Genomic DNA, 26166 nt, shown 5'->3' on the forward strand with positions numbered 1-26166 from the left:
GAAATTATAGGGTTTTATATTGTTTTTAACAAGCATCACTATTAAGGTTATGTTGGCTTTTTAAATGTAGCTGATACACAGTATTATATATTACAATGATGTTTTAATACCTTATTTTTGAAATACATTATGCTAGGAATGTTTCTTTGAACATCTAGTCTATCATATTGCCGATTATTTTTTTTGGATCTGACTCATGTGGAAAATATAGGAGGCAGGGAAACCAGCTAAGAGGCTGATGCAGTGGTTCAGGTTAAAGATAAAGAGAGACCTGAAGTTAAAAAAACAAAAAACTGAAACAGAGGTGAGTGAAGAAGCTGCAGGGAGAGAATCAAGGATTGTACTACAGTTTCTAGTTCAGTATTTTGATCCATCAGAGACATAGCTTATAAAAATTCACGTAAAATGGTCTCCAAAGTGAACCTGAATGGGATCCGATTTGTTTAAAAATCCTATTAAATGTTTTAAATGTGTTTACAGGCCTGGAAAGAAGAACAAGATCGGTTAGCTGAAGAGGAACGCTTAAAGGAAGAAAAAAAAGCAGAAAAGAAGAGTAAGGAGGCTGGTAAAAAGAAAGGCAAGGAAAAACTAGAAAAAGAAGATAGTAAGATTTTCAAGAAAAAATCTTTTACAAAGGAGAAATTGAAAGAAGAGCAAATGAAGATCCCAGAAGTAACAGAGGAGCCCCTCCAGGAACCAGAACCTGAGATAGTTTACCCGGTAGAATCAATTTTCTAAAAAGCCCCTTTGGGTTATTCCTAATTGTTTGGGAGAAAACTCAGCTTCGGCGGAAACAAGGTTTTCAGTCTTCATTGCCGTCAGAGAGGCCTTGGGGTTTCTGCCAGTACGGGTGACCTCACACCTGCAATCCACCCTCTGATACCTGGAACCTTCTTTGCAGCCAGTTGGCAAGACAGCAACACCCTCAGGCCAGTTTTTGTTGAGTGCCATGAAGCTAGGTTTCTAGATGGAATTTTGGCACAAAAGCATTCATTTAGGTATATGTAAATAAGCAACTGTGATAAGTCAAATGTTACCAAACCGAACTTGGGTGCACTTACCCACACACAGTAAAGCCAATCTACTGACACTGGGTTGTTGTGAAGGAAAGTGCAACATTTATCGTAGGGTGCCAAGCAGAGAGTCCTGGACTCAAAGCAGCTGACTCCCCAGTGGGTTTCAGGAAAGCAGATATCAAGGCCAAGTGAGGGAGGGGAGTCCCAGCCTACATGATCAACTGTGCCCAATTCTCTAGTTGATGGCGAGGTAATAGGTCTCAGGGGTAACAGAGTCACAGGGATTAACATTATCGATCCTTAGATGTCAATAGGTCTGGGGGTTACTGTGCTTATTGTCATCAAGTAGTTTCTTCCATTTAGTGGGAGTTTTAGCATTTATAAAACAACTCAGGAAATGTGCATGAGATACTATTATCTAGGTACTTAGAGGAGCTAAAGCAGAGGATATGAGGGAGGTAGTCTCTCCTGTGAAGGCCTCATAGGGTCCTGAGGACACAGAGGTTGGTTTTATCTGACTTAGATGACTGGACTTGCTGAGGGCATTGGGTTGTCTCTCTGTCGGCACCCACATTTCTTGCCTGTAGCTTTTACCTTTTCCAGTCTCTCCCTCAAGCAGTTTTATGAGAAAAACATAATGGGCAAAAATGAGGGGAAAAGTAATAGTCCTCATCGTTTCTAGTTACTACTCTGAGCCAGTTGTTCTCGAGTTTTAGTATGTAATCAGTGTCACTTGGAGCTGTATTAGCCACAAAGTTGGAAAAGTCTTTAACACATTACCTTCTAAAGTGTAAAGTTATTAATATTCCTCTATATCAGTTCACTTTAAACAGAAAGTTAATAGCCAATGAAAGAAATTGATTTCTCTTCCTGTGGTATTATGAAGATAACCCAGTGAACAGAGTTTAAAATCATGAGCCTCCTTTAATTCTGCCTGTTACTGTAAGACCACAGAAGGTGCCAAAATAAGATGGACACTGGCCTCTGAATCTAAAAAGTGATAGACAAATCCTTTAGCAAAAATAAGGCTTATGGCAACTTGAACTGGCTCATGCGGATGACCTAATCTTTGTCAATGGCCATTCCACATTCAAAGCATGATGTTTTCTCTTCTAGTTTCATGGATACAACATGGGAGAAATACCTGTGCAAATCTCAGGAACAAATTATTATCTGTATCCTTCCGATGGAGGGCAAATTGAAGTAGAAAAGACAACATTCAAAAAAGGTACCATTTAACAGCAGCTGGTTAATGGCTTGGAAGATATTAGCCCATTTCAGATCACCGTGGGGCCTTGTCCTCCTGACTGTGATGAGTGAGAGTAGTGATATGCCCCCAGTAGTTCATTTATGCATCATGTTTGCCATCTTCAGACTTCACTCTCTTCTGTTATAATAGCCTCTGCAAGGCACAGGCCACCTCAAGATTAGCTGGACATACTAAGACAAATATTCCATGATGTGAAAATATTGCTATAGGATTGGAAAATAATAGTAACTGCAATAAACAAATCATTATTTAATAATGGTAATTACAACAGACAGTATTATCTCAGAAACCAAGCACATACTGTAAATTTAGAGCCAATTCCTGGTTTGGTCTTCTGGAGCACAGAGCTTGGGGCCCTGCCTCTGATATCCAGTTATTTTAGATATAGAGTAATTGCCTCTGGATTCAGAAGTTTTTAGGGGAGGGGATCTTGCAGAATGAATTGAGGCAGACCCACTCTGGAAAAAGGACATGCATTGTTCCCCCCAAGGGAAGGGCAGATCTGGACTCTAGGAAACTTACCAAGGATATCTCGTAGAGCTTCTCTTTTTACTGTGCTTTAAAGATTTTTTTAGGATGGGTTTGAGGACCTGGGCTTTATTTGAACAACTTATCATCTTGTAGGGAGCAGTGGTTGCTGAGAGCTGGGAAGACTCAGTAGGGAAGGAATGTGAGCAGGATCCTGTTTAATGTCCACAAGATTATGCAACCCAACAAGGGCCACCAGGGCTGCTCCCACCTACACTCTGCCTATGACACCAGCCATCCCTTCTCACTTCCTACCCTTCCTCCACCTGCCATCCCTCTCTTAGTTTTCCTTCCTCCCTCCCTTCCTTGTCATCAAATGACCATAATTCAATGAGGAAATCATTACCAGAGTGAGAATGCTATTCCCTATGTGGAATCATGGCTCAAGCATCATTAGGTAGTAATTGCCACATCAAACAAAAGATCATACTAATGATTTTTAAAGTAAAAAGGCCTGAAAGTTATTCAAATTATTTAAAGAATGGTTGTGGTACAAGTTCTATCCAATGCCAGACTTTTTACTATATAAAGTTCGTTTAATTAAAACATGAAAGGGATTTTTATTATAGATGTTGTTCAGTTGCTAAGTCATGTCCAACTCTTGTGACCCCATGGGTTATAGCCGACCAGGCTCCTCATTTCCCAAGCAAGAATACTAGAATGGGTTGCCATTGCCTTCTCTCATTAATAGATTGATATACATATGTATTTATATTACCATAAGTTTCAGTATTTAGTATTTTGAATATCATCCCTGGGTGTAGAGTATAATTAGTGATAAAGATGAAATTCAGAATCACATAACTGAGAAGAGCACTAGACTCTAGTTTTATAATGCTATGTTCTGTTTTCAGTAACTATTCTTCACTCATCAGTATTTTCATATGCATATAATGTATGGAGAAATATGAAAGTGGGCTTCCCTGACAGCTCAGTTAGTAAAGAATCCTCCTGCAATGCAGGAGACCCTGGTTCAATTCCTGGGTTGGGAAGATCTGCTGGAGAAGGGATAGGCTACCCACTCCAGTATTCTTGGGCTTCCCTGATGGCTCAGCTGGTGAAGAATCTGCCTGCAATGCGGGAGACCTGAGTTCAATCCCTGGGAGAAGGGATAGGCTACCCTCTCCAGTATTCTGTCCTGGAGAATTCCATGGACTGTTTAATGTATATAAGTTTCAGATAGTTCATATGCTATCTGAAAGTATACTATTTTCATCTTAATCCTATCAACTTTGAGAGATGATCATTCAATGAAAGTTGAAAAGCCTGGGTGAAAAAAAAAGAAAAAAAGCTGAAAGAGGAGAGAAAGAATGAGTCAAGACACTGGAAGAAAGAATATGTTGTTTGCGAAATTCTTATGTGTTCTTAATAATAACTACTGTAACTAACATTCATGCAATTCTTTGTAAACTGCAAAATCTTCACATTGACCCTCTCACATGATTGATCATAAAGTTGAGTATAGGTGAGGAGCCTGGCAGGCTACAGTCCATAGAGTTGCAAAGGGTCAGACATGACTGAAGAGCGACTTAGCACACATATAACCTTAGCTCAGCCAATTTATTCTCCCTTCTGTAGTTTGACTTTAGGTGTGAGCAGAAAATCTGAAAACATCTCCCTGATCCATCTGCTATTTCTTCCTGGAATCCCGCCATTACTTTATTCCTTTAGGTATCTTTTTATAAAAATGGCGACACCCCTAGGTATTTCCAGTCCTGGCTTACATTCTATTATGTAAATTGGCTGCATTATTTTGAGGTTTTATTACAGAGTTTAATGGGGCATCACCACCAGCCCACTTTCTATCCCATGATTCTTCCCCAGGTCCAACATTTATCAAAATGAGAGTGAAAAAGGACAAGCACAATTTTTTAATTCACTTAAGAGACCCTAGGAAAATTGCGGAAAAGGAGAGAAAAGAAGAGGATGATCCTTCAGAAGATGAAAAAGAAGAAGGAGAAGGAGAGCAAAACTTTGAAGCAGGTAAACAGCTGCATCTTCGTGGCAGTGTATTAGCACTTCAGTAGGTCAACCACATCCACCAAGCAGAAACACAGGTGTCCCCGGCAGGGAGCATGTGTAATTTTTCCAGATGATACCTGAAGTGTTTTGCTACCTTATGTATATACATTTTCCGTAATATAATGTGCATATATAACACATTGTATACATAACTGATCTATAGTGGGCTGCTTCCTTGGTTTTGCCTCCTCTGGGAACCCAGCTTTTGATTCCAGCTGACACTCAGGCTACCTCGCCTGGCTGTGTTTATATAGTAACACTGAGTTTGCAGTATCCACCCTGTCCTGAATGTTACGTTATGCACTATGCCGTGTGCAGTCTCTAGGAGTCAGGTCTTCGTTAATCGACTCCTACTTGAAGGCTTGGCTTCTCTCCAACATTGACTGCAAATGATGGAGTTTTCATCTGGGCTCTTATCACTTCCTTCTGCCTGTAGTCTCAGGTTTCCCAAGTTGCAAGGACAAGAAAAAAATCCTAAATTTGGCCATGAGCATCTCTACCTGCTTGTAGGTGAGAGTTCCAAATGGATGTCCGTTAATCATACACCATGAAACTTCCTGATAACACCATTTAACGTCTCCAGGCACCTTTCACTGGAGAAATCAATTGCTTCTGAGCCAGTGTGGGTTATACCTGCAAACGAAGATGAGTTAATTAATAAAATGCTTTGAACACAAGTTTATAATAAGTAATAAGATCAGTAACTAAATCTTGCTAACAGATTTAGTTACAGTCTCAGTATTTTCTAAGTTCAAGGTAAGAATACAGTGTTTGACAAGTATGAATGTACCCAAGAACATTTTAGTTTTAAAAATAAAAAAAATTTAATGGCTTTTCTGTGTTTTGCCAGATATAAAAATACATGGTTTACTATAAAAATTAGGAAATATAGGAATATTTTTAAAAGATGACAGTTGCCCATAAGTCTACCACCCCAGAAGTAACCACTATTCACAGTATATTTCTCTTTCTTTATCATGATGTGAAAGTGAAAGTCGCTCAGTCATGTCCAACTCTTTGCGACCCCATGGACTCTACAATCCGTGGAATCCTCCAGGCCAGAATACTGGAGTAGGTAGCCTTTCCCTTCTCCAAGGGATAATGAGCAGTTTCCTATTCATTAAATATCCTCTACAAACCATTTTTCAATGATTTCATGATAATTCATTGGTATATATTTATATATATATCATAATTTGCTTCATCATATCCTTGTTTTAAACATATTTAGATGATTTCCACTTCTCACTGAATTTTGCTTACTTTTTTCTTTGATAAAACAGAAATGTCCTTGATTCAATTTTATCTTTTAGAAGAATCAAATAAAGAGAATAAAGCTGTCAGCAAGTTTGGATCTTTTTCTGCCACCTTGGAAAATGGAATCTGCCTCTCAATAAGTTACTATGGATCAAGTGGATTAGCACCAGGTGAATTAAACACAACAGAAGGGATAAATGTCCCATGACCAAGGGCAGCTGCCCATCCTCCATCTGCTTACTTGTTGATAAACATGTTCTGATTTAATGCCCCTCATTTCCTGAGCAGTGGGAATATTTGTGTGTGTACATATATATATGTATGTGCACATGTATGTACACATATAATCTTTCATACATAGAAAATAACAGTGGTAAGGCATTTTAAACAGCATTTATCATACATATAATCTCCCATATAACCACGTATTATAACCACATATACATACATATAAGTTATCTTTGTGAACTGGCCCATGAAAATCAGTCTGTTAGGTGGTGACAAAACCAACATGATTGGCTGAGGAATCCTCTTGATTTTCTACAGAATAATATTTCTTTGAATCCTGTGTTTGTAGAACTTCTCACTGTGCCTCAGAACATTAGTCTTAAAGGAACCATTCACTAAACATCTTGAAGGATTTATTTACCCTACTCTCAATAAACAAATTCTCCAACTGGAAGCTATTACCTTACAAACCGCAAAATAACCTGTCACTTTACCAAGAACCAATTAGGAGAACTTGTGGGTTCTCAGGCATTTTATAGGGATCTATCCACAAGATGTTTAAAAAAAAATAAAAAGCTTTATAAAATCAAAAGGTAATCCCGATGCTGTGTTTCCTTATACTATGTGGGAATCTCTGTGATCAATTATCTGCCTGACCATGTAGATCCATTTCTCTAGAGACAGGATTCCTATGGATCATTAATCCACATTTCTTCAGTTCAGTTCAGTTCAGTCACTCAGTTGTGTCCGACTCTTTGTGACCCCATGAATCGCAGCACGCCAGGCCTCCCTGTCCGTCACCAACTCCCAGAGTTCACCCAAATTTATGTCCATCGAGTCAGTGATGTCATCCAGCCATCTCATCCTCTGTTGTCCCCTTCTCCTCCTGCCCCCAACCCCTCCCAGCATCAGAGTCTTTTCCAATGAGTCAACTCTTTGCACGAGGTGGCCAAAGTATTGGAGTCTCAGCTTTAGCATCATTCCTTCCAAAGAACATCCAGGACTGATCTCCTTTAGAATGGACTGGTTGGATCTCCTTGCAGTCCAAGGAACTCTCAAGAGTCTTCTCCAACACCACAGTTCAAAAGCATCAATTCTTCAGTGCTCAGCTTTCTTCACAGTCCAACTCTCACATCCATACATGACCACTGGAAAAACCATAGCCTTGACTAGACGGACCTTTGTTGGCAAAGTAATGTCTCTGCTTTTTAATATGCTATTTAGGTTGGTCATAACTTTCCTTCCAAGGAGCAGTGTCTTTTAATTTCATGTCTGCAATCACCATCTGCAGTGATTTTGGAGCCCCAAAAAACAAAGTCTGACACTGTTTCCACTGTTTCCCCATCTCTTTCCCATGAAGTGATGGGACCAGATGCCATGATCTTCGTTTTCTGAATGTTGAGCTTTAAGCCAACTTTTTCACTCTCTCTCACTTTCATCAAGAGGCTTTTTGGTTCCTCTTCACTTTCTGCCATAAGGGTGGTGTCATCTGCATATCTGAGGTTATTGATATTTCTCCCGCCAATCTTGATTTCAGCTTGTGCTTCTTCCAGCCCAGCGTTTCTCATGATGTACTCTGCATATAAGTTAAATAAGCATTTCTTACCTTGTGCCAAATATTGTAGTCCCTTAGTGAATTAAATTTGTTAGTATTTTTGCTTTTATTTGGGTTTTGACCTTGAAGTTTGTGTTTTGATTTATTTTTAATCCATTTGGAGAAGTCATTTGGTGCCTAGCAAATTATGTATTAAAATCCATGATCACATACAATCACTAACCACACTCCTTCTGAACAAGGTTATCAACTTTTTACATTAAGATATTTACATTCTACTTTCTATCAACTATACTGCTGCTATTTCTTAAGTGATTTCCTTATTCTCAATGAATCCTTAAATTAATATGTTATCTTTCCATTTAATACAGATGGTCCTCATTTTAGGTTATAGATACTGCACTTTAAAATGTTTATAGAGTAGATAAGAAGTATTGTTTTAGTTCCTATATATTTTTTAAAAGTTGAAGGCATGGGTCTTTGTAAAAAAATATATAAATTATAAATTCCTTAAGGATATATACAATATTAATAATATTTAAGAGCACTCATCTAGTAATGGCTAAACAAATTTTCAATCCAATTCTCCCATCTTAATTCAGTATGCACAGCTCTCTGGAGCTTATTCATTTTGCTTAACTGAAATGTTATGCCCACTGATGATGATACTACTTTATGCTTCCAATTTCCTTCTCTCCCCAGGCCCTCGCAACCACCATTCTCTTTAGTTCTGTGAATTCAGCTATTTTAGATATTCACATAAGCGAAATCAAGCAGTGTTTGTCTTTTTGTGACTGGCTAGGGCTTCCCTGATAGCTCAGTTGGTAAAGAATCCACCTGCAATGCAGGAGACCCTGGTTGATTCCTGGGTTGAGAAGATCCCCTGGAGAAGGGATAGGTTACCCACTCCAGTATTCCTGGACTTCCCTTGTGGCTAAGCTGGTAAAAAAAAAAATCAGCCCACACGCGGGAAACCTGGGTTTGATCCCTGGGTTGGGAAGATACCCTGGAGATGGGAAAGGCTACCCACTTCAGTATTCTGGCTTAGAGAATTCCATGGACTATATAGTCCATGAGGTTGCAAAGTGTCAGACACAACTGAGTGACTCTCACTTTATTTCACTTAGCATAATGTGCTCAAGGATCATCCACAGTGTTGCACATTACAGAATGTCCTTCTTTTTAAAGACAATAGTGTTCCATTGTAGGTATACATCACACTCGAACTATTTATCTGTTAATGGGCCCTTTGTGTTAGCTCCACAGCTTGGCTCCCCTACGCTTTTTGTGCCTTTCAGTTCCTTGATGATCCATGTTATCTCTTTATCTCCAACCAATTGCCCATGCTGTGCCCCTTGCTCAGAACTCTTCCTCTTGCTATATATATCACCACTTTCAACAGTGAACTTCCTCCCATGCTTCAGGACTCAGCTTATAGGTTACTTGCTCTAAGAAATGCTTCACTCATGTGAACTGAGTCTTTGGAGGTGAGTAGAACTTGCTTAGGCAAAGAATCAAAGGAAGGGAATTCTATACCAGGAGCAGCATGTGCAAAATCTTAGTAATATAAAAGAGTGGCACATTTGTAGAAAAACAATTGCACAGTGTAGTCAGGCCTCCATATCCCGTATCCATGGGTTCTGTATTCATAGATTCGACCAACCTCAGGTTTAAAATATTCTTTTAAAAAATTCAAGAAAATTTCAAAGAGCAAAACTTTGCCCCCAAATTGGCTATACGCCGAGCACTGTGCTGAAGGTGAATGATAGGATATGTAGGCCCACCCTACTGTGACCTCCCACCACATCACAAATCCACAGTCTCTCCAGTGCTCATTGTATGAGCATTGTTCTTCTGGCATTTTGTTTGTTTCCTACACATGTTATGTGTGCATGCTTGGTTTCTGTGGGAAAATGGCTCCCAATAGCAATTAAGTGGTCAAAACAATCCCACAAAGGCCAAGAGGGAGCACAAAGTGCTACCTCTCAACAATAAAATACAAATCTTTAGATCTTTTAAAAAGTGACATGTGCCTTGCTGAAGTGGGATGTAAGGTTACTAAGAACAAATAGAACATTCTCACAGGAATGCAGAAAGAAGCTGAAATTCATAGAAGTGTTAGAGCTGCCCCTACAATGGCAAAAATTATCTCTCTGGTTCATGCCAAAGTGCTTGTAAAGACAGAAAGCATTTTGTGTGTAGCTAAGGGCCATGGCATGAAGCATGTCCCTGGGGGTAGCAAAATTATGGATGAAGGAGTACATAGCCTCTGTGAGCAGTGCTGTGGGGATGGTGAGGAGAGCAAAAGGAAGGGGTTTAAGGGTCTTAAGAGATCACTGCTTAGGTAGTAGAGTGTTAAAGCTCCCTCAGAAACTTAAAGGTCATGGAACAATCAACATCAGCCGATGCCAAAGCAGCATTGGTGTTTCCAGAAGACCTCAAGAAACTCACAGAAGAGAAAGTTCACTTTCCAGAGCAAGCCTTCAGTTGTGACAAAACAGGCTTATTCTGGAAGAAGATGCCCAATCATATCTACATCTGTAACAGTGCCAGGTAAACCCTGGGGTTCAAGGCCCACAAAGCTCGCCTTACTCTGGGGCTGTGTGGCAATACAGCAGGTAACATGATCAAGCCTAGTCTATAAGCAAACAACTCCTGGGCCCAAAAGAACAAGAACAAAAATTGTCTGCCTGTGCTCTGGCAGCACAACAGGAAAGTTTGGATGACAGAAGTCTTGTTCTTGGAATGGTCCCTCCAAGGCTTCGTTCTTGAAGCGAAGAAATATCTTGAAGAGAAGGGGATGCCATTCAAGGGGCTCCTCTTAACTGGCAATGCTCCCAACCAACTGAATTTCTCTGCCTCATTGATAAGAAAGTGGAAGTGACGTTCCTGCCTCCTAGTGCTGCATCACTGCTGAAAGAAAGTGTGAAAGTGAAGTCACTCAGTCATGTCCGACTCTTTGTGACCCCATGGACTGTAGCCTACCAGGTTCCTCCGTCCATGGGATTTTCCAGGCAAGAGTACTGGAGTGGGGTGCCATTATAGCCACTCAATCAAGGCATCATCGAGGACATTAAGGCAACTTACACCCACCTTACCTTGGGGGAGATTCGTGCTGTCCTTGGTGCTAACCTGGACTTCAGCATCATGGATTTACAGAAGAGCTCCACAGTTGTGGTTTGAACTGTGTTTATTGCAGAGTCTGTAGGTACCCTGAAGCCTGAGACAGTCAGTGCATGTTTGAAGCCATTATGGAATGAGATGCTTGATGGTCTCAACAACTCCCCCACTATTAATGTATAAATCATCAAATATCTCAAATATCTAAATATCTCAAATGTTGCAAGAGAAGATTAAGGGGATGCCTCCTCTGACATGGTCTAGGATGATGTCAAAGAACATATAGAAGAAGATAAAGGGATCCTTAGCAACAAGGAACTCAAAGATCCACTGAAGTCTTCTGCAGATGACTGTGATGATGCAGAAAATTTAAAGGAAGCAGAGCCATCAATTTGAACACTTGAAAAAGTGGCATTGACTTTTCAATAGGTGCAAGTGTTAAAGAATGTGATCCTCAAATACAATCCTTTTTTGGACTGAAGCCTCTGTGTCACCCAAGGTATAACAGCATACCTACAACCACTGCAAAACTTGTTTGATGATACATAGAGAAGGAAGAAACAGCTTCCTCTAACAATGATTCTAACTAAAGCATCTGCAGTTGTGAAGCCTAGACCTTCAACACTTGAAAATCCTCAGCCCTCAACCTCCAGAGATCCTGACATTAGTGTTACTGAGCCTCCTCCAAAATGTCAGTATCTGCAATTGGAACCAAATTTTCTGGACTGAATACCTTCTGACATCCTGTCATAAGGCTTAACTCAGCCTGATGCCTCACCACTTACCAACAGTGCCACACACCTCATCAACTCGCCACACTGGTACCATAGACACCATATAGTGATCATCATTGTCATCATCATCATCCAAGGCAATCAGGAGAGAAGAACCAGGGTTATGGTGAGTGTTAGCACTGTGTTTGTGTATGTGTGTGAGAAAGAGGAAGAGAGAGAATGAATTAATATTTTCTCTATAATTATATTTTCTATATAAACTTGTATTTTAAATAATATATATTTTATTTTGTATTTTTTACATCATTAAATAAAAGCAATCTGTAACTGTTGAAAGAAAAGGTTACATTGTTGATGTGTACCATATAGTTAAGCCTATGGTGGTTGCATAGTTGTGGCTATACTGAATATAAACATACTTTTTTTTCTTGTCATTTTTCTCTAAATGATACAATATAATAATTATGTACACAGCATTTACATTGTATTAAGTATTATAAGTAATCTGGAAATGATGTAAAGTATATGGGAAAATGTCCATGCACTTAGTCACTCAGTCATGTCCGACTCTTTGCAACCCCATGGACTACAGTCTGCCAGGCTCCTCTGTCCATGGGATTCTCCAGGCAAGAATACTGGAGTGGATTGCCATGCCTTCCCCCAAGGGATCTTCCTTACCCAGGGATAGAACCCAGGTCTCCCACATGGCAGGCAGATTCTTTACTGTCTAAGCCATCAAGGAAGCCCAAAAGTTAGGAATATTCTGGATGGGATGTATCCAGTAAGTTTTTATATTGCTATTAGCCCAAGAATACTAGAGTGGGTAGCCTATCCCTTCTCCAGGGGATCTAGGAACCCATGAGTCAAATCAGGATCCCCTGCATTGCAGGTGGATTCTTTACCAGCTGAGCTACCAGGGAAGCCCAAAAATGGCCTTAAACACTGCCAAATGTAGATGGTTCTTTAACTAAGGGGAAAGAATATCAACACTTCAACAGCCTGTGCTCAGGCTCACAGGCAGAAGATTGATTCACATACCAAGGGGATTGGGTGTTGAAATGGATAGTATGAAAGACCCCAGCCTCCTTCTCTTAAACCTCTCTCTGCAAATAAATACTATACCATTTTATATGGGACTTGAGCATCCACGGAATTTTGGCATCCATGAAGGTGTCCTGGAACCAACCCCTGTGGAGTTGAAGGATGACCATATAAAGTACAGCTTGTATGAAATGTTTAGTATCTAATGCCCTTCTTGTAGGCTCCCACAGTACTCTGTACTTTTGCTAACACAGGCTTAACACACAACATTGAATACCTGAGGCTCTCTTGATCTGAACTGCCATTTCATTACAAGTTCCTGTTGTGTCTTTCATCACTGGTTACCCAATTCATGGTGCATAGTAATAGGTACTCAGTAAATATTTGCTGATTGAGTAAAAGGATGGAGATGAGAGGGAGGAGTTTCCAGCTGCCCCCAACTAGATACCATTCACTGCTGATATTCCATATTTCCTATGAGTCAGGCATCTGGTTGCATCTACTCAGAGAACTCATTGTCTAATGGGAAGAGAAGCCATAAATAGTGAGGTAACTGCATAAGTGCTAAAAATTATATATAAACCTAGTACTGGGGACAGCCAGAAAATACTTGAGAGAGAAGGCATAGCACTTGAGATGAGATTTTATAGCTGAGTAGGAACTATCAAGACAAAGCAACAAGGAAAGGAAATTCTGGACAGTAAGAACCATTGGTATAAATATACAATTGTGTAAAAGCATGGCATCTTTATAGAAAGATGAGAAGTTGAGTGTGACTAGAGTAGAAATGGGTGAGCATTGTGTGTCCTTTAAGATTAGTGAACACAGGAGGTTTTTAAGTGAGAAAAGGAAAGTGAAATGAAAAGATTTTATTTTAGGAACACAATTATAGTGATAGTTTGGAAATATACTGAGGCAGTGGTATTAGGAAACTACTACCAAAAAAAAAGTAAGAGAATAAGAATTTGAATTAAGGTGGTAGGAATGGATATGAGAGGCATGATATGAGAGCAATATCTGAGGGCTCTGTAAATGGCTGGATGTATGGTTGAGTCAAAAAGAGAAAATGCAAATGATCTCAATGTCTAACTTGAGAAACAAAGTGCATGATTGGTCATGACATTGACTGAGGTTGAGAACATAGGAAGGAGGGTTATCTGCTTGGAAGAATAGAGGCTTATTGATTTTGAAATATCTCCAGTACCACAAGCAGAGGGGTGATAATCTAAAAGCAGTTGGATTCCTCCAGTTCCATTTTTCTTTTTCAAGATTGCTTTGGCTATTCAAGGTTTTTTGTATTTCCATACAAATTGTGAAATCATTTGTTCTAGCTCTGTGAAAAATACCATTGGTAGCTTGATAGGGATTGCATTGAATCTATAGATTGCTTTGGGTAGTATACTCATACTCATTTTCACTGTATTGATTCTTCCAATCCATGAACATGGTATATTTCTCCATCTATTAGTGTCCTCTTTGATTTCTTTCACCTGTGTTTTATAGTTTTCTATATATAGGTCTTTAGTTTCTTTAGGTAGATATATTCCTAAGTATTTTATTCTTTTCATTGCAATGGTGAATGGAATTGTTTCCTTAATTTCTCTTTCTCTTTTCTCATTATTAGTGTATAGGAATTCAAGGAATTTCTGTGTGTTGAATTTATATCCTGCAACTTTACTATATTTATTGATTCAGTTCAGTTCAGTTCAGTTGCTCAGTCGTGTCCGACTCTTTGCGACCCCATGAATTGCAGCACGCCAGGCCTCCCTGTCCATCACCATCTCCCGGAGTTCACTCAGACTCATGTCCATCGAGTCCGTGATGCCATCCAGCCATCCCATCCTCGGTCGTCCCCTTCTCCTACTGCCCCCTATCCCTCCGAGCATCAGAATCTTTTCCAATGAGTCAACTCTTCGCATGAGGTGGCCAAAGTACTGGAGTTTCAGCTTCAGCATCATTCCCTCCAAAGAAATCCCAGGGTTGATCTCCTTTCTGGTGGAGTCTTCAGGGTTTTCTATGTAGAGGATCATGTCATCTGCAAACAGTGAGAGTTTTACTTCTTCTTTTCCCATTTGGATTCCTTTTATTTCTTTTTCTGTTCTGATTGCTGTGGCCAAAACTCCCAAAACTATGCTAAATAGTAGTGGTGAAAGTGGGCACCCTTGAGAAAGAAGAATGGAACTGCAGGAATCAACCTGCCTGACTTCAGGCTCTACTACAAAGCCACAGTCATCAAGACAGTATGGTACTGGATCAAAGACAGAAATATAGATCAATGGAACAAAATAGGAAGCCCAGAGATAAATCCATGCACCTATGGACACCTTATCTTTGACAAAGGAAGCAAAAATATACAATGGATTAAAGACAATCTCTTTAACAAGTGATGCTGGGAAAACTGGTCAACCACTTGTAAAAGAATGAAACTAGAACACTTTCTAACACCATACACAAAAATAAACTCAAAATGGATTAAAGATCTAAATGTAAGACCAGAAACTATAAAACTCCTAGAGGAGAACATAGGCAAACACTCTCTGACATACATCACAGCAGGATCCTCTATGACCCACCTCCCAGAATATTGGAAATAAAAGCAAAAATAAACAAATGGGACCTAATTAAACTTAAAAGCTTCTGCACAATGAAAGAAACTATAAGGAAGGTGAAAAGACAGCCTTCGGAATGGGAGGAAATAATAGCAAATGAAGCAACTGACAAACAACTAATCTCAAAAATATACAAGCAACTCCTGCAGCTCAATTCCAGAAAACTAAAAGACCCAATCAAAAAATGGGCCAAAGAACTAAATAGACATTTCTCCAAAGAAGACATACAGATGGCTAACAAACACATGAAAAGATGCTCAACATCACTCATTATCAGAGAAATGCAAATCAAAACCACAATGAGGTATCATTTCATGCCAGTCAGAATGGCTGCTATCCAAAGTCTACAAGCAATAAATGCTGGAGAAGGTGTGGAGAAAAGGGAACCCTCTTACACTGTTGGTGGGAATGCAAACTGGTACAGCCACTATGGAGAACAGGGTGGAGGTTCCTTAAAAATCTGGAAATAGAACTGCCTTATGACCCAGCAATCCCACTGCTAGGCATACACACCAAGGAAACCAGAATTGAAAGAGACACGTGTACCCCAATGTTCATCGCAGCACTGTTTATAATAGCCAGGACATGGACGCAACCTAGATGTCCATCAGCAGAGGAATGGATAAGAAAGCTGTGGTACATATACACAATGGAGTATTACTCAGCCATTAAAAAGAATACATTTGAATCAGTTCTAATGAGGTGGATGAAACTGGAGCCAATTATACAGAGTGAAGTAAGCCAGAAAGGAAAACACCAATACAGTACACTAACACATATATATGGAATTTAGAAAGATGGTAACGATAACCCCATATGCGAGACAGCAAAAGAGAGACAGATGTATAAAACAGTCTTTTGGACTCTGTGGGAGAGGGAGAGGGTGGGATGATTTGGGAGAATGGCATTGAAACATGTATAATATCATATATGAAATGAATCGCCAGTTCAGGTTCGATGCATGATACTGGATGCTTGGGGCTGGTGCCCTGGGATGACCCAGAGGGATGGTATGGGGAGGGAGGAGGGAGGAGGGAGGAGGGGTTCAGGATGGGGAACACGTGTATACCTGTGGAGGATTCATGTTGATATATAGCAAAACCAATACAATATTGTACAGTAATTAACCTCCAATTAAAATAAATTTATATTTAAAAAAATAAAAAGAAAAGCAGTTGGAAATACAGATCTGGAGCTGAGAGGAAATCTCATTCCAAGATATGTAAATTTTGGAGGTATTAGCATGTAGATGACAGCTGGAGCCCCAGTAGTGAACAAGATACTCAGATCTAATATAGATAATAAAGATTGTCAGCCCTGACTGTGTATCACCATCACATGTGGTGTTTCACAACTATAAATGCCTGGGTCTCCTCCCCAGAGAGTCTAACTCAGTAGGTCAAGGTGGAAGTCTGAGAATTTTTTAAAATTCTGTGAATAATTACTATGGGCAACCAGGATTGAGAATATCTGTAATGAGAAGAGGAGTGAAAACCTGGGACTACCAACTTTCAACAACAGGAAGAGTTAGTAAAGGAGACTGAGGAAAAATGACCAGAGAGGTAAGATGATATCCAGGTGGGGGTGTTACTCTGGAACCCAGGAAATGTAACTCAAGATGTAAGGGATGCTCAGAATTTTCTGACATAATTCCTCCATGGATTGCCTCTCCTTTTACAATTCTGCATTAAAATCCAGAATAAAATCAGTCTTCTGCAAGAAAACTTCTTTTATCATCTCAGCTAGAAATAATCTTTTCTAAATTTCGTTGTTTGTATCCCTTATTATGTTCCTATTTAATATGTCTTTGTCTTGAAGTTATTTGAGAGCAGATCTTATTTAGACTATTTTATCTTCCTAAGGTCTTTTTTCCCTTTATTGTTCACTGCTCCACACATTTACATATAAGAGTCTATCAATAAATATTTCTCAAATAAATGAAGAGATGGTTACTGCCCTATCATTAGGAGTTTACAATCTAGATGGGGATGGAAGAACATGTGAAATAATGACTCAACCAAATGTATCAAAGTATTAAGTGCCTCAAATTTTTAAACTACAATTTTGATCTTCAAATCAACTACATTACCCGCTGAAACCTATACAACTGATAAATGCTACTAGCAAGGTAAAAATTGTCAAATTGTATAAATTTTTGAGATGTAAATTTTATTTAAGAAACATATCAAATATAAATGTCTAATTTACTTGTTTTTTCCTCTTTCTCTTATTATAGAGGATAAGGATCCTAACTTGGAATCTATGTTGAATATCCCATCAGTACATACTCCAACAGTAATTCCTGTTACAGTAAGTATTCCTCAAGGCAAAGGAAAAGGGAAAACAAAAGGCAAAGAAAAACCCAAAGAATCTCTTAAAGAAGAGGAGCACCCAAAAGAAGAAGAGAAAAAGGTAAGTGGACCTTGCATGGATTCCCAGATTCTGCTTCTGACTCAGTGTTAACTTTTTTAAGATCATGATTTATGCCAATAGTGTTATTACAGTGCATATATTTCACTGTTCAGATTAACTAACACTCCTTGTACTTTCTATTTTAAATGGACAAAAGAGGCCTGCACACAGGAGTTGAATTCCCACACTGGGAGACATGTTGTCAGTCATCTACAAACTGTCTCAGGTCACTCATTCCAAACTTAGAATAACTAGTTCAACCATTTCCCCACATTGGATCTTGGATGTTCTTTGCTTTAGGATTATAAAGTTCCTACCATTCCTTATTTTTAATGCTTCATTTAGTTCCATTGAGATAAACAACAATTGGAAGAGGAGGATCTTTAACTAAATAGTGGAAACACTTCTATTTGGTAGATTTGGACTTAGATATTGATGAGCTTGGGCTTACCAGGTGGCGCTAGTGGTAAAGAACATGCCTGCCAATGCAGGAGGTCAAGAGACATGGGACCGATCCCTGGGTCAGGAAGATCCTCTGGAGGAGGGAATGGCAACCCACTCCAGTATTCTTGCCTGGAAAATTCCATGGACAGAGGACCCTGGCAGGCTACAGTCCATGGGGCCGCAAAGAGTTGGACATGACTGAGCAGCTGGGCAATTGATGTGCTTGGAATTCAGCAAGACTAAAGGACAATCCACTTCAAGTTAAAGAGTGGTCTGCCCTCTACCTGCAAACAGGCATGTGGGCACATATACACATATACTCATAAGTTCTTTGACTAAATATTTCCTAATAGAAGTATATAGATCGAAAGAGTTTCTAAATGAAGAACAAGAAGGAAACTACTGATCAAATCTTGACTCTTTTAGTTTTACTGGTACAGTTGTACAGTTTCTACAATGTACAGATTCTCAACTTATTAGAAAAAAAAATGTGCTAAAAAGTGGATTCATGTCAATCTATGCCAAAACCAATACAGAATTGTAAAGTAAAAATTAAAAATAAATAAATAAATTTAATTAAAAAAAAATAATAAATAAATAATAAATTGCAAAAAAAAAAAAAAGTGATTAGGGCCCTGGAATTTTTAGCCTGGCCTTTTGAAAATTCTAGGGTTTGCTAAGTCAAGGAGGTAAATAGTTTATATGCTAACAACTATGAAAGGTTAGGAAAGTAAAGAGGACTTAAAGAAATAGAAAAAAATCCCATGCTCTTGGATTGGAAGAATTACTATTGGTAAAATGACCATACTACCCAAAGCAATCCAAGATTTAATGTGATTCCTGTGAAATTACCCATGACCTTTCTCACAGAACTAGAACAAATAATCCTAAAATCCTAAAATTTTATCCTAAAGCTATAAAGGACCCAGAACTGCCAAACCAATCCTGAAGAAAAAGAACAAAGCAGGAGGCATAACCCTCCCAGACTTCGGACAATACTACAAAGCTACAGTGATCAAAACAGGATACTATTGGCACAAAACAGACATATGGATCAGTGAAACAGACTAGAGAGCCCAGAAATAAGCTCACACACCTGGGGTCAATTCATCTTTGACAAAGGAGGCCAGAATATACAGTGGGAAAATGACAGTCTCTTCAACAAGTGATGCTGGGAGAGTTGGACAGCCACATGTAAATCAATGAAGCTAGAACACACATTCTCACCATACAGAAAAATAAACTCAAAATGGCTTAAAGACTTAAAAATAAAACATGGTACCATAAAACTCTTAGAAGTAAACATAGGCAAAACTTTCTCTGATGTAAATCATATCAACATTGAGAATAAGCTGGTGGTTGCCAACAGAGAGTGGGTGGGAGAGGGTTGGATTGGGAGTTTGGAATTAGCAGGTGCAAACTAGTATATATAGAATGGGTAAATAACAGGGTCCTACCGTGTAGCACAGGGAACTATAGTCAATATACTATGATATACCATAATAGAAAAGAATGTGAGAAAAGAATATATATGTGTGTAGCTGAGTCACTTTGCTATATAACATAATATTATAACATAACATTGTACACAGCTGTAAGTCAATAAAAATGAATAAATAAATTAAAAGTTGAAAGTTATGGGGTTTGAATGTTACTGAGCCTCTACGCTGTATTTACACAGCTTTACTGGATGAGTTTTCTCAAGCTCAGACACTTGCTCCTTGTTAAGTGAAAATGTTGAAGTGTTGAGAATAATCCCAGGTAATTCATCAACTTAGCTGAAAGCAGTTTGGTGGCCAACCAATTGGTCCACCCAACATTTTTTTTTTAACTGACTATAATGAAAGAATAGGGGATAATGGTTCTGAATGTAATGACAGATTTGTCACGGCATGTTTGTGTCTTTGAGCAATACTGTTCATTTTACAGAAGTTCATAAGGTTTTTCCTCTTAATTTTGCTGTGCTTGTTATTAATTGATTTTTAGTTGACAATTCAGATTTTATTCTCTGTTAGTAACATAGGCAGAACCACCTAAATGATCAGTAATAGAAGATCACAGAGAATAAATTAAAGATTCAAAACTGGGGGATCCACTGGAATGATTTCAGTGGTGAGCCACTAAGAAAGTCAGTTGGAAAAACTGAAATGATTATTGTTGGAGATAACAAATAACTTTTATCCTGGAGTACACATAACCAAACAAGGGATTCAGGCACAGTTAGCATAAAATCATTTACAATTTGTTAGGTAGACACACCCAAGCCCTCATTAAAACTTATAATCCTTTTTGTTGTCTTTATTTTCTTTTACTGTTTTTACTTACTACAAAAGCAATGCATGCTCACTAGAGGGAAATAAAAAAGACATATATCCTAATAGCATAATGTCTCTAGCATCCAAACTGTGAGGATCAAACAGAAGGTGCTGGGGATCTTGGTCAGCCCTTACACCTATATGAGGCATCTTTCAAGGGCCTAGTTCAAGTCCCAACTTCTTTATCATCCTTTCCTAATCAGTCTTATTAACTTTGACATCTCCCTTTTCTGAGGAAGGATGCCAACCATTTGGTACTATTATTTAGCTGTTTCACATGTCTGTGTGTTGTGCTACAAGAAAAATATCAGTTGCACAGTAGCGAGACATCCTTATTAGGCTCCATTGCAGGGCCCTATAGTCCTGTGAAAGTCATATTCGAAGTATTCAGCAAGTCCTTGTTTAGTCATAATAAATCAATAACTCATTTAGAAAATGATAGGAAATTGTTCACATGTTGAATGATTTACAGGAAGTAGAAGAACCAGAGCCTGTTTTACAAGAGAGTCCTCATGTTCCCATCTTCCAAAACCTGAATGTGTCTTGCCCCAATGGGCTCCAAGTGACCTTCACCGGGCAAGAGTCCCCAGGTGAGTGCTGGCCAGGGGAATGAGGAGGCAGGGGAGGAGGGAAGGTATACAGAAAACACTTGAATCACCATTGCAACTGTGTACTTTCCTACCAGTTAGATATGTTTGTTGATAATGAATGATGGGCTAATAGTAAGCACCATTTGTGAGCACTTGCTCTGGGCCAGACACCTTCTAAGTGCTTAACACACGTGACAAAATGCAACTACTGTGCTCTAAGTCCTAATCATTTCATCTCACAAAATAAATCGAGACTTCAGAAGATTCCGTAGTTTTCCCCGTGTCACTCAATTCCTAAGTGGCAGAGATAAAATGCCATTCTTGGTCCAGTGCTGGCAAAGCTAATGCTGTTAATAACTACAATGTGTCTCTGTGTTCTTGCCTCTACAAAGGGCTACGTGTACAGAACTTTGCTGGTCTAATCAAAGCAAAGGGCAGGGAGCAGAGAGTTGACAGAGATAAGTGCAGGTTCAAAGGATGAAGAAAACCAACCTTGCTTCCAGGTAGCAGCATATACTTTTAGAGGGTGCGTGCATGCTAAGTTGCTTCAGTCATGTCTGACCCCTTGCGACCCTATGGACTGTGGCCCGCCAAGCTTCTCTGTCCATGGGATTCTCCAGGCAAGAACAGTGGAGTGGGTTTCTGTACCCTCCTCCAGGGGTTCTTCCCAACCCAGGGATCGATCCCGTGTCTCTTATATCTCCTGCATTGGCAGGTGGGTTCTTTACCACTAGCGCCACCTGGGAAGCCCATACTTTTATAGAGTTTATGGCACCTTATTAAGATGAATAAGTACAAATGGACTTCTTTAACTAACCTCGTGCAGGGAGGGTATCCATAGTGGTGATGTGATTTGAATATCATTTAAATGGAGACCCACTATTGCAGTAGAATTGCAACAAAGCAAGCTGCTGAGCTGGGATTCGGGTTCTAATTAATTGTATAGCCCTTATAAGAGCTTACCGCCTCAGGGCCATAGTCCCCCACTTGATAAATGTTACACTGTATCAGTGAATCACATTTTTTTTCACAACCAAATACCCTCTTTATTATAATTCATGTGTGTGTGTGTGCATGCACTCAGCCACTCAGTCAAGTCAAGCTCTTTTCATCCCCATGAACTGTAGCCCACTAGGCTCCTCTGTCCATGGGATTCTCCAGCTAAGAATTCTGGAGCGGGCAAACTCATACCTCCTGCATTGGCATGAGGATTCTTCATCATTGAACCACTTGGGAAGCCCCCCCTGTAATTCCCTTATGTATCCCATATTTGAAAAGTGTATCCATCAAAGATAAAGAGTATGCTAATTGAAAAGCAATTCAATGGTATATTCACTTGCCAGCCAAATGAAAAGAAACAATATTGTAGCTATTATGTCTCAGTTTTACTTTTCATTAGGCTTTCTGAATTATTAAAAATAGACTCTGCACCTTTGTTTATATTTCTGAGAATTCCTAGTGGTCCAAGTTTTCCATGATGGGATTGATTGTGTGTGTTACTAAGACTGAAGGCCCTGGAGGGTCTTCCAAAGTCAAACATGCTATGAATGTACTGAGAGGGATATTATTTTCAAGTTCAGAGACATAATTGTTTGCTGCTTATTTTCTTGATTCTATTATCAAACCACAGTTTAATACTTGTTTTCCCTGTCTTTTCAGTTAGTTTCATTTCCTAGTCTGATATTTTCATCTTTGTTAGAGTGACAGTGTAATTAATAACAACTCTGCCTGGAACACATAATCTTTCTAAAATGTCCCATGTATTGTGTGCTAAGTCACTTCAGTAGTGTCTGACTCTTTGTTACGCTATGGACTATAGCCCTCCAGGTTCCTCTGTCCATAGAATTCTCCAAGCAAGAATTCTAGAGTGGGTGGCCATGCCCTCCACTAGGGGCTCTTCCGGGCCCAGGGACTGAACCCGCATCTCTTGCATCTCCCGCATTGGCAAGCAGGTTCTTTGCCACTGGTGCCACCTGGGAAGCCCATGGATTATGTATATTCCAATTCAAGTCTGAACATAATGACAACATAAACATCAAAGTAGCGCTGTCTTCATAGGATCAGCCTAGGGCAAGGGAAAGAAGGTGACATTCTGTAAGAACAAAGAACCTAGAAACTTGAGCTCTTTCCAGGGTGACCTTGACCAAGTTATAACCCGCCACCCTGAATTTCTTCATTTATAAAATAACATTACATACTAAACAGGATTGTTATAAACATTAAATGATAAAATACTTTCTAATCTGGAGACTGTTACTGCAGTGTTAGGTTGTTATTTGTTTGATTTTAGTCATGGTAGCAGTGGTTGTTTTTGCAGTATAAGGGAAAGGCTGAGCACAGAGGCTTTCTTTCAAATCTTAGCTCTTTTACTAGCTGTGTGACCTTAAAGAAGTTACCCTCCATTAATTCATCTGAAAACTCTGGAAAATAAAAGTGTCTGCCTTAAAGGGTTGTTGAGGTAGGCTGAGCAAAATACATATACAAAACATTTAAAATGTAGAAATATATCAACAGATGTTTATTATTTTTTATTATTCCTTCTTTGACTTGAAGGGTACCGTGAAGGATGCTCCTTCAAAAATATTTTCCCACTAGCCCTATATAGTCCTTGAAATGCCATCATTTCGTATTAGTAAAGCACTTTATTTTTCCTCCAGAACCAATAGCATTTTATTTTAACTTTTAATACAGAAAAATATAATAGATAATATAACATACTTATGTGACAGCCAGACAAAATAAAGGTTGTTTTCTGTGATACTTTAATCAAAATATTTTTAAAAATTAGGTAGTTGTAACCACAAATTTCCCACTATGTTCTATTCCTTTTCTTTCTCCTATAGTAAACAAGATTTAGATTTTTGTGCATGTCGGTTTGTACAAATATGCTATATGTATGCCTTTATAATAACAAATAATGTGAGTAATGCAAAATTTACACAAATTATATTGTAAATATTTTTCTACAAATAGCCTTTTTATTCAATCTCTATTTTGGATATCCAAGATGATACACATGTATCAAGTAGATTTATTTAAAAATGTAGATATCATGTAATCAAATGAAGAGACTGTGATTTTTTAATGTACTCCATCACTGATAGACATTGGATTTCATGTTAGTAAATGACTTTTTAAATGGAAAAGAGGAAATTATTCAATTAGCAAAACCTGAGTAGATGCTGTGTGCCAGAAATTCTCAATAATAGTACTTTCCTTTGGAGGAATTGATTAGGTGCTTTTCTCCTTGATTGCCAGTTAAGAATAGAACCATGAGAAAAATCTGGACTTGGTTAGAGATGAGAGGATTGTGTTAACTTTGAAAGATGATAAGTGATTTAAAAAGAATGGGCCTGAGTGAATGATTTCTCCTGGGGCTCCAGGCGACTGGGGAACTGCCAGGGAGCATTGTGCATCCCTGGAAGAGAGAGAAAAGAAGAGGATGAGAGGAAAATACCAACAGGAAAAAAAGGCAATATCTAAGACAGCATAACTGCTCCCTTCCTAATTTTGTCCTGAAATGTCCTGAACATCAGTAAAGAGAATGGCTAATACATGAAGAAAGTGCCTATTAAGTAAATGGCCTTATTTACTATATATGACAGTAAGAAAGGCAGCAAAAAGGGACTTTTCTGGTGGTCCAGTCGCTAAGAATCTGCCTGCCAGTGCAGAGGACACAGGTTCTATCCCTGGTCTGAGAAAACCAGGATGCCATGGAGCAAGTAACCCTGTGCGTCACACTACTGAGCCTGCACACCTAGAGCCTGCGGTCTGCAACAGGAGAGGCCACCACACTGAGAAGCCCACGGAGCTCAGCTAGAGAAAGCCAAAGCAACAAAGAAGGCCCAGCACAGCCATAAGAAAATAATTTTTTTAAAGGCAGCAAATAACCCATATTTGGGCCATCTGTCATGACCTGAAAACTATCCTAGTATCCAGATAGAAACAAAATCATGAAAAAAATTAAGATGAAATTCCAGCCACACAGCATTGCCCAGTTCACAGTAAGCCTTTTTTTTTTTTCCCCTCCCTCTGTTTTTAAGATCAATGTATTACAGATGAGGAACCCACTTGGGATATCATGGTCCGACAGAACTATCCCCAGAAGGTGAAGCACTATGAGTTCTACAAAAAGGTGATGCCACTGCTGGAGCAGGAAGCATCGAGAGTTATCACCAGTCAAGGCACTGTTGTCAAATACATGCTGGATGGATCCACACAGGTAAAGGAATATATTAAATTACTCTTTCCTGCTGCAAAGTAAAATACAATCAAGCTGGAGGTGGGTAATAGTGCTATGATAGGAAAGAGAAACAACTCATTTGAAAAATGAATAATGCTTTAAAAATGACAAAGAATGTTATCACTGGAAGAAAAACACTACCTTAGATGTTATACCTACTAGACAGATATTGACAGAAACAAGCGTCTGAATGTGATGAAGTTTTAAATGTAGTCATTAGAAAAATTGAAATAGGGTGAATCATTTCCCAATTACAGAGAGGAAGGGTGAAGAATGGAAAATCGTAAAACAAGTCAAATTGATAAAATACATGAAATGAAAATAAACAAAACAGAAAGCAAATGGAAAACAAAGTAATATCATTGTTTTGTATTATAGTGTTACTGGCTCTGTGGTCTGTGAGCTCCAGATCTCTAAATCATAAGATGCTTTATACTGCTGGATCTGCAAGTCAGCAAGTTGCACTTCGTTGAGTTATTTTTAACCTATTGCAGTTTGACACACAGTGTTGTTCACCAGTTTCTTCCTCATCTCTTAGAATGCTCCCCTTTGGCTTTTTCTTCAGATTCTCTTTGCAGATGGGACTGTGAGCAGTAGTCCCGATTCAGGTCCTGTCAGTCTTCCTACTGACATGCCGGCCAGTGCTCACAGTGCTGATTTGATGGACACAATTTCTCAGCAGAAATCGGAAACAGCACCATCGGAGACTGTCATCACAAAGAAAGGTAGTAACTGAAGCCTCTCAATTTATAATGGGTTTAATCAACCCAAGAGCTTAGTAA

At 39.0% G+C, this 26166-nt stretch overlaps 1 protein-coding gene across 3 annotated transcripts in view; it reads left to right on the forward strand.

Moving 5' to 3' along the window:
• Positions 1-26166, forward strand: part of SPAG17 (sperm associated antigen 17) — a 254021-nt gene that overhangs the window by 141243 nt on the left and 86612 nt on the right. For 2 of the 3 annotated variants that reach the window (XM_040230934.1, XM_040230935.1), the window contains exons 21-28: positions 481-720; positions 2133-2244; positions 4639-4797; positions 6150-6263; positions 17617-17792; positions 21024-21141; positions 25185-25363; positions 25950-26109. In XM_040230934.1, coding sequence (XP_040086868.1) covers positions 481-720; positions 2133-2244; positions 4639-4797; positions 6150-6263; positions 17617-17792; positions 21024-21141; positions 25185-25363; positions 25950-26109 — 1258 coding nt within the window. The remainder of the gene's footprint in view (positions 1-480; positions 721-2132; positions 2245-4638; positions 4798-6149; positions 6264-17616; positions 17793-21023; positions 21142-25184; positions 25364-25949; positions 26110-26166) is intronic. The other variant, XM_040230936.1, reaches the window with a different exon arrangement.

The sequence above is a fragment of the Oryx dammah genome, unplaced genomic scaffold, assembly GCF_014754425.2.
Source record: "Oryx dammah isolate SB20612 unplaced genomic scaffold, SCBI_Odam_1.1 HiC_scaffold_28, whole genome shotgun sequence".
Taxonomy (NCBI): domain Eukaryota; kingdom Metazoa; phylum Chordata; class Mammalia; order Artiodactyla; family Bovidae; genus Oryx; species Oryx dammah.